The following is a 16,129-nucleotide window of genomic DNA, read 5'->3' as shown; positions in this document are numbered from 1 at the left end:
AGTGAAAGATATCTGATTCTACTAGCACCCTCTCGAGAGTGAAAGATATCTGATTCTACTAGCACCCTCTCGAGAGTGAAAGATATCTGATTCTACTAGCACCCTCTCGTGAGTGAAAGATATCTGATTCTACTAGCACCCTCTCGAGAGTGAAAGATATCTGATTCTACTAGCACCCTCTCGAGAGTGAAAGATATCTGATTCTACTAACACCCTCTCGAGAGTGAAAGATATCTGATTCTACTAGCACCCTCTCGAGAGTGAAAGATATCTGATTCTACTAACACCCTCTCGAGAGTGAAAGATATCTGATTCTACTAACACCCTCTCGAGAGTGAAAGATATCTGATTCTACTAGCACCCTCTCGAGATTGAAAGATATCTGATTGTAAAATTGTGTACTTGAGATCGTTGAGTTAAGAACTGCAAAAAGAGACTGTGTTAGCCTTGACAAGCAGCTAGTGAAATATTAATCAGGCTAGGGGCCAATGTGAAGGGTCCGTTCATGGACGTATTGCTGCACTGACCCTTACCCAGGATTTTGTGGTAGTTGTGTCTCCTTGCTGCAGGATGAAGTTGGGATTAATTCTCCTGTTACATTTTCTAACAGGTAAGTAAATATTTTAATGTTTGCATCTTTGTGCTAATAACTCTAAATGTAGAATGTTTTTTGTAGTTTTGTTGGGGATTTTTTTTAGTTTCTATTGACACATTTTTATGTAATTATCGTTAATCTTAATTTAATGGCGATACTAATTTTGCAAAAAAATAAATGTTTTAATTAGTTTGAACTCGAGTACTTTTGCTTGCAAAAATCTTTTCTATAAACTGAATGTATTGGCTCCTGACAAAAGAACCCGTTTTCAAAATACGATAAACACGACCTTGTGATGGAAATTGTAATAATAATGTGAATTATGAAAACACGACTAATGACAACCGACGGAATAAAAGTCATAAAGGGCGTATTAGAACTTTATCATAATCAGAAACAGAAACAAGAACATGTTAGGGAACATCATGGCGGCAGGACATGAGACTGACCACAGTATCCCTTCACATGCCGAAACACATAAACTCTACTTCATCTGCTCTACAGACCCTTAGTTCATATTGAGCAGACTTTACATAGGCCTTATTGTCGTGTAGCCATAGGACATGTTGTCGTTTGGCCATAGGACATGTTGTCGTGTAGCCATAGGACATGTTGTCGTTTGGCCATAGGACATGTTGTCGTGTAGCCATAGGACATGTTGTCGTTTGGCCATAGGACATGTTGTCGTTTGGCCATGGGACATGTTGTCGTTTGGCCATAGTACATGTTGTCGTTTGGCCATGGGACATGTTGTCGTTTGGCCATAGTACATGTTGTCGTGTAGCCATAGGACATGTTGTCGTTGGCCATAGGACATGTTGTCGTGTAGCCATAGGACATGTTGTCGTTTGGCCATAGGACATGTTGTCGTTTGGCCATAGGACATGTTGTCGTTTGGCCATGGGACATGTTGTCGTTTGGCCATAGTTGTAGTTGGCCTTGCAGTAGTGGTGGGTGTAGTCGTTGTAGTTGCACGTGTGGTAGTGGTGGTAGCTCGTGTGGTTGTGGTAGTCATTGGTGTAGTAGTAGTAGTTGGTAGGTTAGTGTAGTAGGTGGAAGTGTAGTTGTTGTGGACGGTGGGACATCTGAAATAGCATGAGAGTTCAACTTTCAATTATAGTAAATCAATGTAGGCTTGAATCATAAACACAATCAAACACAGCGTAATTCTTTTTAAAAAACTCGTCTCATATTGCATTTAATTTTACATTATTGCTCTTCGTTAACTCACGAAAAATGTTAACAAAAGAATGAGATTTCAAAATCACGCTTGACTATTAACATCATTTAGCATAAATTCTAGTGCAAATACGTCAAGTTAAATAAAAAAATAACTATTTAAAACATAGTATAGACTTAATAAATATATTTTTTTATGAAGTAGTTAGTTCATATATCGTGTTGACAACAAAACGGTATACATCACATATGGAATAACACTTACACGTAATGCACCTAACAAATTAAGTGGCAACCCAGCTTGAAGATCCATCGATCACTCTAACTTTAAATGTGCATGTGGAGTTTTCATACATGTATCCTTCACATGTGGAGGGGTAATTTACTTTGCAAGCGGCGTCACAATCCTTTAGACCAAAGCATACAAAATAACATATAAACTCCACGACTTGAAATATCTAATCACTCATTATTACACAAATGTGTCAATGCTTTTTTTAATCCCCTGGTTGTGTTTATTCTATGCACATATTCACCACAAATAAATGCGGTTATAATATCAAATAATATGTTCATATAGGCCTACCATTCAAAAAGAAAAAAAAAACAGACGTTTTAGCTTAGACATATTGTGAATTTAGACCTATACAAAATAAATTGAATCTTTAATGTGTGTGTGTTTTAGGGGATAACATCATAAATACAAATTTTTAAATCTCGATAAACTGAGGAGTACATTTACAAAAGCCGAATTAAACTTTTGATTTTAACTACAAGCAGGTTTGCTCTATTGAAAAAAACACAAGTTTACTATCATAACATTTAAGAAGTGGATTGTTTGCTTATTTTCAAGAAGAAAAAAATATTTACCAGATTTGTAACAGCTTGTGCTTGAAATAGAAAATGCGATTTTATAGAGTAGAACATTTGTTAGAAAATCAATCAATCAATCAATCAATCAATCAATCAATCATCAATCAATCAATCAATCAATCAATCAATCAATCAATCAATCAATCAATCAATCAATCAATCAATCATCAATCAATCAATCATCAATCAATCAATCAATCGATCAATCAATCAATCAATCATTCAATCATTCAATCAATCATTCATCAATCATTCAATCATTCAATAAATCAATAAATCAATAAATCAATAAATCAATAAATCAATAAATCAATAAATCAATAAATCAATAAATCAATAAATCAATAAATCAATAAATCAATATCAAAAATCAAAAAATCAAAAAATCAAAAAATCAAAAAATCAATAAATCAATAAATCAATCAATCAATCAATCAATCAATCAATCAATCAATCAATCAATCAATCAATCAATCAATCAATCAATCAATCATCAATCAATCAATCAATCATTCAATCATTCAATCATTCAATCATTCAATCATTCAATCATTCAATCTTCAATCATTCATCATTCAATCATTCAATCATTCAATCATTCAATCATTCAATCATTCAATCATTCAATCATCATCTCAATCATTCAATCATTCAATCATTCAATCATTCAATCATTCAATCATTCAATCATTCAATCATTCAATCATTCAATCATTCAATCATTCAATCATTCAATCATTCAATCATTCAATCATTCAATCGTTCAATCATTCAATTAATCAATCATTCAATCATTCAATCAATCATTCAATCAATTAATATTTTTCAATCATTCAATCAATCATTCAATCAATTAATATTTATATATATATATATATATATATATATATATATATATATATATATATATATATACCTATATATATAGACTCACAGTTGAAGTGATTTTTAATTTTGAGGGTTCCCTTCGGCAGCTGGAGTGATTCAACCTGAAGGGTGAACAGACATGTATTGCATTTACTGGGACAAGGAGTGGTGCCAAATCTGGTGGTGGTAGTGGGTTGCAGGCGGCTGCGAACTTAAAGGTCGCTAAGATTGCGTTCCCTTCTATAAACAACCAAAGGATTCTGTTGAAATAAATGGCCTAAACTGGGGTCTGACTTGAGGATAGAATAATTTTTTATAATGATATTTTTAGCCAAAACCGAATGAGGATGGTAGGGTAAGATGAGTTTAGTTCTATCTGACTTTTGTTTTGGAAATTGTTGAAGGGAGGCTTGGTGGTCAACAGTTCTTATGCAGTGTAGTGCTGACTGGAGTATATGCTCCGGGTATTAAACACTTCTTTAATGTGAACCCCCATCCCTCTATTGACAGTAATACCATACTTAGATTAACCGAGTTAGTTCTCAACCTCAACTCGTTCGAGTTCGATGGTCAATTCTTTGACCAAATAAGTGGGGTAGCTATGGGAACTTAAATGGGTCCTCGTAATGCGTGTCTCTTCATGGGTTACCTGGAGGGTCAAATCCAGGAAAAATACACTGGCAGAATCCCAGGTTTTTATCGGCGGTACATTGATGATGGGTTAGGTATCACAGAGATTGCAGAAGAAGAACTGCAAGATTTCATATCATTCTGCAACCACTACCACCCAAACATTAAATTTACCTCTGAAATTTCAGGCAGTTCTGTTAACTTCCTGGATATGACAATATCGCTTAACACAACCAACGTTGGGACGACCGTATTCTATAAATCAACTGACTCACATTCATATTTGCTTTACTCTTCGTCACACCCCCGGCCTGCAAAAATTCTATACCATTCTCACAATTATTAAGACTACGACGTATTTGTCAAGATGATGACGACTTTCGGATCAAGGCCCATGAGCTATTACAGTTCTTCCGACTCCGGTCATACCCGGAGCATATACTCCAGTCAGCACTACACCGCATAAGAACTGTTGACCACCAAGCCTCCCTTCAACAATTTCCAAAACAAAAGTCAGATAGAACTAAACTCATCTTACCCTACCATCCTCATTCGGTTTTGGCTAAAAATATCATTATAAAAATTATTCTATCCTCAAGTCAGACCCCCATTTAGGCCATTTATTTCAACAGAATCCTTTGGTTGTTTATAGAAGGGAACGCAATCTTAGCGACCTTTTAGTTCGCAGCCGCCTGCCACCCACTACCACCACCAGATTTGGCACCACTCCTTGTCCCCATAAATGCAATACCTGTCATTTCACCCTTCAGATTGAATCACTCCAGCTGCCGAAGGGAACCCTCAAAATTAAAAACCACTACTGCAAGGCCAACTACAACTACTACACCACCAACTACAACAACTACACAAACTACAACTACCGCCAGACCTACAACTAGAACAACTACACGACTTACTACCACAACTGCACAATCTACCACCACTACCACACCAACAACTAGAACAACTAAACCAACAATTACCGTAACTGTTACACCTAGAGTGGCAACCACCACTGCTAGAAAAACCACAACTACAAGAAAAACAACCACGACAACTAAAAAAACCATCACGAAAAAATGGAGAGACACAAGAAGAGACAGACACCACGGCTTTGATAAACTGAGTAAGCTCTATATTTTTTTTAACTCGGAATTTCAATAGAGTTTCTGGAAAACCAGACGCAAAACAAAAATTATTCGTGTAAAACTGATTCTAAAATATACTGATTTAGAGTTCTATTTTCGGATATTCTATAATATGCTATAATTAAATTATTTGTTTCTGTTCAGGAAAAAAGTACATGAAGCACAGCGGAGAGATGTTTCCGCATCAGTAAGTTTTCTAAGCTAAACTAGATACGCCGTATTTGTATTTTAATGATAATAAAAAAAAAAAACAATTTATAAATCTAAAATTTAATTTCTTTCTGAGAATCGCAGCATTGACATAATATTTCAGTTCGTATTATGTCCTTAATGTAAATGTTATAGAGCAATAATCTGCAGATGTTTCATGTTTTATCATTATATAAGTGTGTATTATTTCATTTTAATATGTATTGTAATGTTTTCTCTTTTATTTATTTTGTTTCAGCTAAATGAAGTGAATCAAAAGCCATCAATCAGACACGTCTTCTAGTATTTATATAGTCGCCAAGTTGATCAACAGTCATTAAATATTCAATGTAATTAATTCATTATGTTCATTAGTTTCTTTTCATTATAAAAACATATTGAGGTTTTAATAAATAGTAATTAATATAGAGAAGTTTTTTTTAATGAAAAATGATGTTAAAAACATGACACTTTGTAATAAATTAGTCCCAATAGTAATACTAACTAAAAATATTTGAATGTTTACGCTATTATGAACAAAACACCAACCTTTTAAATGTAAATATTTAGATTAATTAAAACCCAAGAGCCTCCCATATTGTTGAGTTGCATTGATTTTTTTTAAACGATTTAATACATGTGGGTGAGGTGGTGTGAATGTGAAAGAGTGCAAGAATACCATACTTTATGTCGTGAGTTCGGATCCCGGACCCACGTCTGTAGTACTTCCTAGTACCAGTGTGTACATAACTTACGTTCGGGAAAGCAAAGGCTGTTAGGTAGTAACTTACCTTATTATACCTCATATACCGAGGTCACAGAAATTCATAAACTTTTCATCCATACAATGAATGCCAAGTCCGAATCTTACTAACGGTGTAAAATAATTACTGAAATAATGTGTTATATTTCTATGTTAGGCTGGTCAGGATATTACTTTACTTGTGTTTAAGTAACTGAATTGATCTGAAGATATACACAACACAACCAAACTTTGAATTAAAAAAAATCTTGTATCTAGAAGATTCAAACCCAATTTGTAAATACTGATTTGATCTCTACTCAAATATTGCCGTGTAAAAAAATAGGATTCGGCATGCTAAATTTAGATGCATTTTAGAACATTGTTTCTATTATAAGAGAATTATTAGAAAATACAGGATAAGTTGTTGCACTGAATGTAAATAGATCTGCACTAAAGATTTGGCCAACTATAGTCCTCCACCACTAAAAAAATTTGGCCAACTACACTCCTCCACCACTAAAAAAGATTTGGCCAACTACACTCCTCCACCGCTAAATTATTGGCCGACTACAATTGTCCACCGCTAAATCATTTGCTAACTAGAGTACTCGAATAGCAAATATTTGGCCAACAAGTGTGCTCCACCACTAACGTATTGGCCAAGTGTCCTCCACCACAAAAAAAAGATGTAGCCAACTAAAGTCCTCCGTCACTAAAAAAAGATTTGGCCAACTTCTCCACCACTAAATTATTGGCCCACTACAGTCATCCATCTCTGAAATATTGGCCAACAACAGCTCTACTCACCCAATAAGCTTTATGTTCAAACGTGCAAACAAATACATTTAAAAACAAATTTAAAAAAAAACAACAAATAATTTAAAACAATAATTAAACTTAATTTCTGTAATAAACGAATTCGACATTCATAAATGTTTTACACATTTTACACAACGACAAATGCTAATGCAACCTAGAATAAATTTCAAAACATTGAAATATGTATAAGAAAACAGTTTTGCGATACAATTACAACTGGTTTAAAAAAAATATCTGTTTGATTAAAAAAGGAATAGAAGCATACTGTATTTAAACAGGTGTTCAAAAACACAAACGTTTATAATTATTTAGTTCTAATATATGAGTATTAAATAAAAAGTTTACCCATACGCGTGTTAAAAAACAATGGTAACAATATTTACATCTCTAATCTTCAAGACAATGTTTTTCTTTAACACAAAATTTGTTTTTGAGAACTTGTTTAAGTAGTTTAAAAAGTGTTATCTTTAAAAACATTCATTTTCAAGTTTAAAATAAGTCAAGCCATCTTTGCGGGCAGTTTTAATTAAACCTTGAGCTATTAAAGATAGATACGTTCACAGAAAACGGCAACGGATTGACCACACTTAACGGAACGTAAAATTTAAAAAAAAAAATGTCAATATACCTGGACAAATCAAAGCAAAAATAATGGTGGAATAGTAAGCGAGGGGTAAACGGAAAACTTCTTGTCTGTTCTAAAAACTTTAATTTAATTCACCTATGTATGTTTGATGTATGGCTTTCTTTCAGTCTGTGGGTGCGTGTCAAATCGTAAAACTGTTAGCGTTTGAAGTGTTCAGTGGCCTGTTTTGTCAAAACCTTAACATTTATATTATAGCGTTAGAAGTGTTCAGTGGCCTGTTTTGTAAAAACCTTAACATTTATAGCGTTGGAAGTGTTCATTGGCCTGTTTTGTAAAAACCTTAACATTTATAGCGTTGGAAGTGTTCAGTGGCCTGTTTTGTAAAAACCTTAACATTTATAGCGTTGGAAGTGTTCAGTGGCCTGTTTTGTAAAAACCTTAACATTTATAGCGTTGGAAGTGTTCAGTGGCCTGTTTTGTAAAAACCTTAACATTTATAGCGTTGGAAGTGTTCAGTGGCCAGTTTTGTCGAATCATGAAATTGTTAGCTGTTGGAAGTGTTCAGTGGCCTGTTTTGTAAAAACCTTAACATTTATAGCGTTGGAAGTGTTCAGTGGCCAGTTTTGTCGAATCATGAAATTGTTAGCTGTTGGAAGTGTTCAGTGGCCTGTTTTGTAAAAACCTTAACATTTATAGCGTTGGAAGTGTTCAGTGGCCTGTTTTGTAAAAACCTTAACATTTATAGCGTTGGAAGTGTTCAGTGGCCTGTTTTGTCGAATCATGAAATTGTTAGCTGTTGGAAGTGTTCAGTGGCCTGTTTTTCCATCATTTTTCTCCACGTTTTTCCCGTGGAGGTCAGCGGAAATGATTCAGTGAAAAAGAATTTTTCCGGAACCTCTTCTGGGGAGATGTGGGTATCGAAGTACATCTGGTTACAAAACGTATGCAGATCCTGTTCTGTCAGGTTTGCAGATTTCTCCCTGACAACACAAACACACAGTTCATTGACCTTGACTGGGTGCGGAATTCCTGGGGGTATTGTGATGCCTTTGTTAATATCGTCTTAACACGTACATTTAAACGTTAATATAATAATTTAAATATCCCTAATTGGAACAGTTTATCCGGGATAAAGAAAAAATGAATAAATCACATATATTTGGTGCAGAAGAAAGTAATTAAAAAAATCGAATTGCTAGTAGAAATACTACTAAATTTGGTAGGAGAGATAATACTAAATTTGGTAGTAAACATACTACTAGATTTGGTAGTGATGATACCAACATTGGCGAACATGAATTTGATACTTCAGTTAACGAAACGAATGTAACATATTGGAAAGGAAGAAATTAAGTCATATATTAGATTTGCAGGTAGAAATAGGATCAACTACTAGATTTAGTAAAGGTGATATCACCATTAGCAAACATGAATTTGACAGCCCAGTGTAAGAAACACATGTAACATACCTACAACGATGACTGAGGCGACCCCCGGGCAATTTCATGATCCACTCCTCCAGCCACTGGGGGTGGACCACAGCAGAGCCAGACGTGATGAAATCTGAAGTCCTCCCAATGACGACCAGACCGCGAGATTCACTAATGGAAAATCACAAATAATTTTTTGCTGGCTAAAATTAACTTCTTAATTTAAGAAGTAAACATAGGTTGTTTAAATACACATATACAAATATATAAATACTCATATACTTACGTATATAAATATTGTACACACATTCACATATAAACATAAATATATGCACACATTTAAATTTAAATTATATTCAGACATACTCATACCCACATACACACCTACATAACCCTTCATACTGAGCATTATTTAATACTCGAACACTTAACACTGCTCGTATTTATCGAGAATTGCTTGCTCTCGTGAAATACATTTGCTGTAATGAAACTAGGACCTACTCGACATATCCCATATCACTTGAATCGAACCATCCGTCTTCTGTAAAGGCGCCACTGGTGGAAGAATCAACACCCTTGTAATGACGCAAGACCGTCCCACCTGAAACAAATACGGGGTAGGGTGAATTTCACATACATAATACTTTTTGTAAAAGTGGCCAAGTTTTAAAATCCTTTAATGATATGTCAGCACCAGTTTGACTTGAATTGTCCTGTTTTAAGAACTGTTTTTTTTTTCAGACTATTTATTATTTCAATATAGAAACAATAATTATATCAGACATGTTTTGATCATTAAACGGTTGTTTCTATTTACATCATACGAAACTCCAACGGCTAGCCTGTTTTTTTTTTCTTTCTTTACGGACTTCATCGGTTCAGGAGTTGTCTCCCATTAGCCAGGCAGGCCTCAACACGGCAAATTTCGACTAACTGGCTTAGATAACGATATGATTACCGTGTATCCGTCGCTTATTTTGGTCGACCTGGTTTTAAATTTTTTTTCGAATGCAAGCATAGTGACTCATTGAAAACCTGGTAAAAAGTTCAATAAATTGGTATTTAATTATCGTAAACTTAGATAACGTGCATATATTATACATTTACTTACCTTTAAACAGCAATTTCCCAGCGCGGTTTTTGGACGTGATTACCGTATTAGTTTTCTCGTCCACAATCTTCATTTGGGCATTGCCTACCAGACGATCACCGGTGTAGCAATCCTTCACTGTGTCCTGGTGATACATACAAATAGTACCACTGGTTTACGACTTCTAACCCGAAAGTTTTGATTTCGGATACAGGAACAGAGTCTCTTGAACGTCCCTGTGTCGATATAGCTCTGATGTGTACCTGACTCGCGTGAGGCCGCTGTGCTTAAGGCTGACCACACTATCCCTAACTATACCGAGATCACTAAAACAGAATAACTCCACTTCACCCACCCCATGTGTTTTGGGCGCAGACGAGAAAATAGTATAATGATCATAGGCAGATACCACCCGATGTTTTTACAAATACCTTAATAGTCCTATAATCATATTACACTTCATATTAGGAAAGATATAAGTCCTTTTCGATAACAAACATCTACATACAGTCACATATCTTTGTTAGAATATTATATTTCTTTTTCTAGAAACACATTGGACATCTTTGGTTAAGATATTTTCTGACAATAATTATCACTCGATTGGTAATAAAGAAGTAAATAATCCTCTTTAGATCAGGATGATGAAGTAGAGTTCTTATGTCTCTTGACCTCGGCATAGAAAGTGAAGGTGTGGCCAGCATCTAACCCAGCCACCTTTACTTTCCCTCACATGAGTTTTGGAACCCATCAGTTGGACTCAGAGACATTCTTCTGACGGACCCGGATTTCAACTCTAAACTTTCAGGTAAGCAAACGAGCACTCTGCCTCCTAGGCCTAAGCCACGTTGTCCATTACTAGATGGAAAACGTTGGCAAAAAACCCAATGAATATTCTTCTGATTCTTCTCTCACCTTCATATCTCTTGTGATCAGACCAATGACAGTGTACTCATGTCTGTAGACCCATACATCGCCATGCACTCGTCACAAATGATGTCCAGGAGTTCAAACACACACTAATTATTATTTAAAGAAAATTATAATAAAACGTATACATGCATTAGTTGCAAGTCAGGTTAAAAATAAACACTCTAATTTATAAAAGCGTTTATAACAACGTATAGGTTGAAATCATCTACATAGGCCATACATTTTGTAAATTTTTTTTATCAGGACCTGTCTAATATTAAAAACTCCTCATTCTTATTCTTTACCCTTTTGATGGGCTGTGCTCCGCTAATTATTGTCTTTATTCGCCTTGTAACTGTACCATTATCAAAAGCCTGATTTCGAAAAGTAATTGCAAAATTATGTTAAAGAGTTTTAACTAAGTAAACAATACACATAATTTAAATTGCTGAGCATATTTAAGGGTTGTCTAATGGCTGACTGACAGCTGACTAGCCACTAACTGTCTAACTATTGGTTGACTGACTATTGGCGGACCAATGACTGACTGACCGCTGTCTGACTGACCACTTGCAGAATAACCACTGACTACTAGCTGACTGGCTGACCACTGGCTTACTTACCACTGACAGACTGACGACTGACCACTCACTGACTGACCACTGAGCATTGACACTGACAGACTGACCACTGACCACTGACTCACTCACCACTAACTGACTGACTACTGACCACTGACTGACTGACCCTGATCACAATCTCACTGACTCACTGACTACTGAGTGACTGACCACTGACCACTGACCACTGACCATTGACCATTGACCACTGACCACTGACCATTAACCACTAATCACTGAACACTGACTGACTCACTAACTCACCACTGACAACAGACCCCTGACTGACTGCCCACTAAATGACTAACTGACATTCACTGACTGACCACAGACAAATGACTGACCGCCTACTGACTGACTGACTAATGACTGACTACTTACTGACTGACATCTGGCTTATAACAGTAAATGTTATTCTTAATGACATTTGCATAACTTTTTTACGCGGTAAATCATTTTACAAATGCTAGGTCCCTAAGCTGGTCAAACCCTAACCTTGCAGTTCTGCCTGTGTGTTCTTGGCACCACCTTTGAGTAGTCGGTGCTGCCGCAAGTCAAGAAAATGTAAGCCTCTTCATCAGCTGTGACGGAAGCAACATAGAACTCTTCATCAGCAAGACCAGCGAGAAAAGATGTGTGATCTTCATGGCTGTTTAACTCATACATAATCAGGCGCTTCAAACTGGGTACTTGTTTACACTGTACAGTGTGCACGCTTTCTGCGCTGTAAGGATACAAACTACATAAGGTTAAAATATGGTATGTTAAAGGGAAAAAAATTCGCTTTTTTAATGTACAGATAAACTATTTGCACGTATTTATGGCTTGTTTTGACAAATAATTTCAGTTTTCCTGAACACCTGCTGAAGGTAAATAAAAGACAGACAATTTACAACTTGACTTGTCACTGCCCCATCTTTTATGATTTTTTCTCAGTAGGAGGTGGAGGGGGGGGGGCATTTTAAGTGTCAAACCTGTCTAGGAGATCAAAAGCGAGAGATGCGGGCTACGCTCACACGTTTTGTACAACCCTTCTTGAGAGTCAGGTAAGTTGTAGGAAGAAAGGGGACATATGGTGGGCACTTATACTTAATTTGTGTCACAATAACCTTACATCATAAAGGCTTTTAGGGTTTACGGCAAGTGGTAGATAAAAGTGGAGGTGGATGGTTGAGCGCCGAGGCGTAGCTACACTTCCTGGTGCCAGGGGTGAACTTTCAATCTTGTGACCCTTATATGTATGTATATATATATATATATATATATATATATATATATATATATATATATATATATATATATATGTGTGTGTGTGTGTGTGTGTGTGTGTTTGTGTGTGTGTGTGTGAGAGAGCGACAGTCCGGAACAGATTTAGTAGTAACTGTAAAAAAAGTCAGTGATGCGAGAACCCGTTCTAAGAACTTGTTTCAGGAAGGTGGGTGGGGGGGGGGGTTCCTTTTTCCCCATACAAAACTCGCAAGGATTTGTTCTGGGTTGGCGAGTAAATAACTCGTTTAACACGTAGAAAATAAACTAATTGTAATTAAACGTATTGTATAACATTAAAAAAAGACGAAATAAACCATGATGTTATTTGATGCAATTTAAAGTATCTCTTCTTAGAAGATTTGCCTTATGCTGTTCAGTCCTGTAATAATCAAGGTATCTTGATTTACTAGGCCTTTCAACCTAAAAATAGTTCAGTTTTAAGTACTATAAAGATCAGCAGGTTGTTAATTACAGTGTAATTAGTTTATCATAACAAATTTTTTGACTGTATATTTTTATTTCTCATTTCGTTAGTCAACTGTTCTGAACAGACCAACGTTGATTATTTAACAGTTTAGAATTATGAATTACTAAATAAAACATAGATAAAGCAAATATAGATATGTAGATTAAAAACGAATGGTATACCTTATAATAAGTATAAATACAACTAGTTTAGCTTTAGAAGTTCCTAATACTATTTTGCTCTGTTGACAAGAATTCGTCGTTTTTATGTTTTTCGATTTTTTGCATGATTACAATATTTCCTCTATACGAGAAAGTAAAACAAATCAGTATGTCTTCTTAATTATCTACCATCTTCTCTACGAAATATTGATTGTTTAGTTTTTTAACATTAATATTAAGGTAATATCATTGATAATATTAATATAATACAAGATTATGTTTTTATTGTTTGAATTTATACTTAGTAACAATTAGTTTTTAATTGAAATGAAAATGGGATTTTCCTTGGATTAAAGGGAGTTAACTTCGGTAAACGCTTGATTTAAAATGGATTATCTACCTTTAAAGAGTAATCATGTTAAGCGTAGTATATAGAGGCACATCGACTATAGTGTACAATTAAAATGACTATAAAACCAAGATTGTTTCCCTTGGAATATGAATCCTTATTCGGCAGCGAAATGTTGTATATTAGTTACTAGGTCCCGGTTAACCTATTACAAAACTTGATTAAATGAAATTTTCCCTAGATCAGTGGTTCCCAAACTTTCTCGAGTGGTGACCACCTTTTATAAAAAGTAAGTGACCCGCGACCCCCACAGAAATAAAAAGTCAAAATTCGTTAGGAAATTAATAAGCACTAAAATACGATTTTCTGTAGAATTTCAATATGAATCATTCTTGATAACTATTAAAAGCGATGGCTGAAATTGCATGCTATTCTTTAGGCTCAACATTCACGGTTGAGTTTTTGTTAACGCCAACCTCATATCCTTCTCAGCATTTAATTTATTTATTTCTTTGTTTTGTTTTTAATTGGAGAAGTGTTGAAAATCTATTCTCGCAAAGATATGTAGACACAAAAGGAATTGAAACTCAAAAGGCAATCGATTCACGTTTGGGTATAAATGGTACATACTACACCAAAATTGTTTGAGCAGTTTTTCATTTAATACGATTAGATACGCGGAATCATTCCGCAATTTTAAGAATTCTTTTTGTAATTCAACGGGAATGCTGGCAACATCAAGGGAAGCAGAGAATGGTTCACGAGACAATGAGGATTCTTCTTCTTTCAGCTCAGGGAAAATAACGCCGCAGTTCGTTTTCAAGAAATTCAAGATGCACAGAATCCTCTTTCCAAATTTTATTTATGTCACAATCAGAAACATCTACCACACTGCAGAGTTTCTCAAACATGGCAATATTTCCAATACGTATTTTTCTTTGCCAAATTTGAAGTTTTGATAAACTTGCCAAGAGATTATCATGAAAAGAGATAATATTCGTTCATTTCCCATGAAGCTTCAAGTTAAGCTTATGTTGATGTTCGAATATATCTGCTAGGTATGCTACTCTCTCCAACCACTCTTTGTCGTTAATGAATATCAATATGTCTTGTTTCCTTTGTACTACCAAGAACAACTTGATTTCATATGTCAATTCAAAAACACGATTCACAATTCCTATTGACAGTAAGCTTACTATAGTGTATAACCTCGTGATCTTTATTCATGTCTTTGCACAGTTCTTGAAACAGACGGGTGTTTAGGGCTCCAGATTAAAAAAAAAATTACGACTTTTATTAGCAATGGAGTTGGAAGAGTCTTGCTGGCGAGGGCATACTGGTGAATCATGCAGTGGATTCCCCTTCATTAGGGAGCTAACTCTTTTACTTTTTTTCTGAAAGCCTTATTTTGACCCAAACATGACGCACCATCCGTACAAACCCTGCAGCTGTTTTCTCATTTTAATCATCCAGTTTTAAAAAAAACGTATTTATTTTCTTCATTATATCTTCACAAAATAGCAACTCTTCTTTGCTATCATCTGAATGAATATATTTCTCAGACAAGCAACTGCGAACACGAACTCACGTGTGTTGATTCATCAACTTGAAAATCAAAAATCGATGAAATTTGATTTTATTCAAAATTTCTTTTTTTTACATCTACGGACATGTCTGCTAAATGCCGCTTTATAGCATTATTAGACAGAGATATTTGTTGAATTTTTACTGCACTGGAATCACTAAGAATGAATTTCACCATCTACAACATGCACGGTTCGATGAGATTTTCTCAAATTGTGTGAGTTGTTTTTTTGCGTGGCAATTTCTAATGCGACTTCATATGATGCTTGCACTAATGATGTGTTTCTTTGAAGAAAACTTCCTGTTCGATCAAGTCTCTGACGTTTGCCACTTGCTTCATGTCGACGAGAGAACTCCATATCTTTTTTTGTGTTCCGAATGACGTCTCAAAATGACGTTTTAGTTTAGAAGGTTTCATAGACTCATGGCTGAGAACAACAGTACACATTGTTTCTTCTCTATTCCATTTCCAGTGATTTTAATAAAGCCGAATTTCAGATATGTTTCTAAATATATATCTGTTTTTTTCATTGCTAGGGTTTAGTCTACCAGTTGGCGAACCCCCAGAAAGCCCCATGCGACCATCCTGGGGGTCGCGACCCCAAGTTTGGGAACCC

At 35.3% G+C, this 16,129-nt stretch overlaps 1 protein-coding gene across 1 annotated transcript; it reads right to left on the bottom strand.

The window, feature by feature from the left end:
• Positions 1-8,409: 8,409 nt before the first annotated feature.
• On the bottom strand, positions 8,410-12,349 carry LOC131951709 (uncharacterized). Its single transcript, XM_059314067.1, has 6 exons — positions 12,179-12,349; positions 11,369-11,437; positions 10,173-10,296; positions 9,563-9,662; positions 9,105-9,232; positions 8,410-8,693 (listed from the first exon to the last, which is right to left on the bottom strand). Exons 1-6 carry the CDS (start codon positions 12,347-12,349, stop codon positions 8,410-8,412), a joined length of 876 nt encoding a protein of 291 aa, XP_059170050.1.
• Between the last annotated feature and the right edge of the window lie 3,780 nt (positions 12,350-16,129).

The sequence above is a fragment of the Physella acuta genome, unplaced genomic scaffold (assembly GCF_028476545.2).
Source record: "Physella acuta isolate Inbredline_101_S28 unplaced genomic scaffold, ASM2847654v3 ptg000822l, whole genome shotgun sequence".
Taxonomy (NCBI): Eukaryota; Metazoa; Mollusca; class Gastropoda; family Physidae; genus Physella; species Physella acuta.
The sequence above is the reverse complement of the archived record's forward strand: the minus strand, read 5'-3'. Positions and strand labels throughout refer to the sequence as shown.

What these genes read in the sequence shown, in the direction of transcription:
- LOC131951709 (XM_059314067.1), bottom strand. Translation starts at nt 12,349, where the DNA reads ATGTATGAGTTAAACAGCCATGAAGATCACACATCTTTTCTCGCTGGT. An exon ending in AGTGATATGGGATATGTCGA is followed by an intron (nt 9,233 to 9,562) that starts GTAGGTCCTAGT and finishes ATTTTCCATTAG; the next exon opens with TGAATCTCGCGGTCTGGTCG. An exon ending in GGGTCGCCTCAGTCATCGTT is followed by an intron (nt 8,694 to 9,104) that starts GTAGGTATGTTA and finishes GTACGTGTTAAG; the next exon opens with ACGATATTAACAAAGGCATC.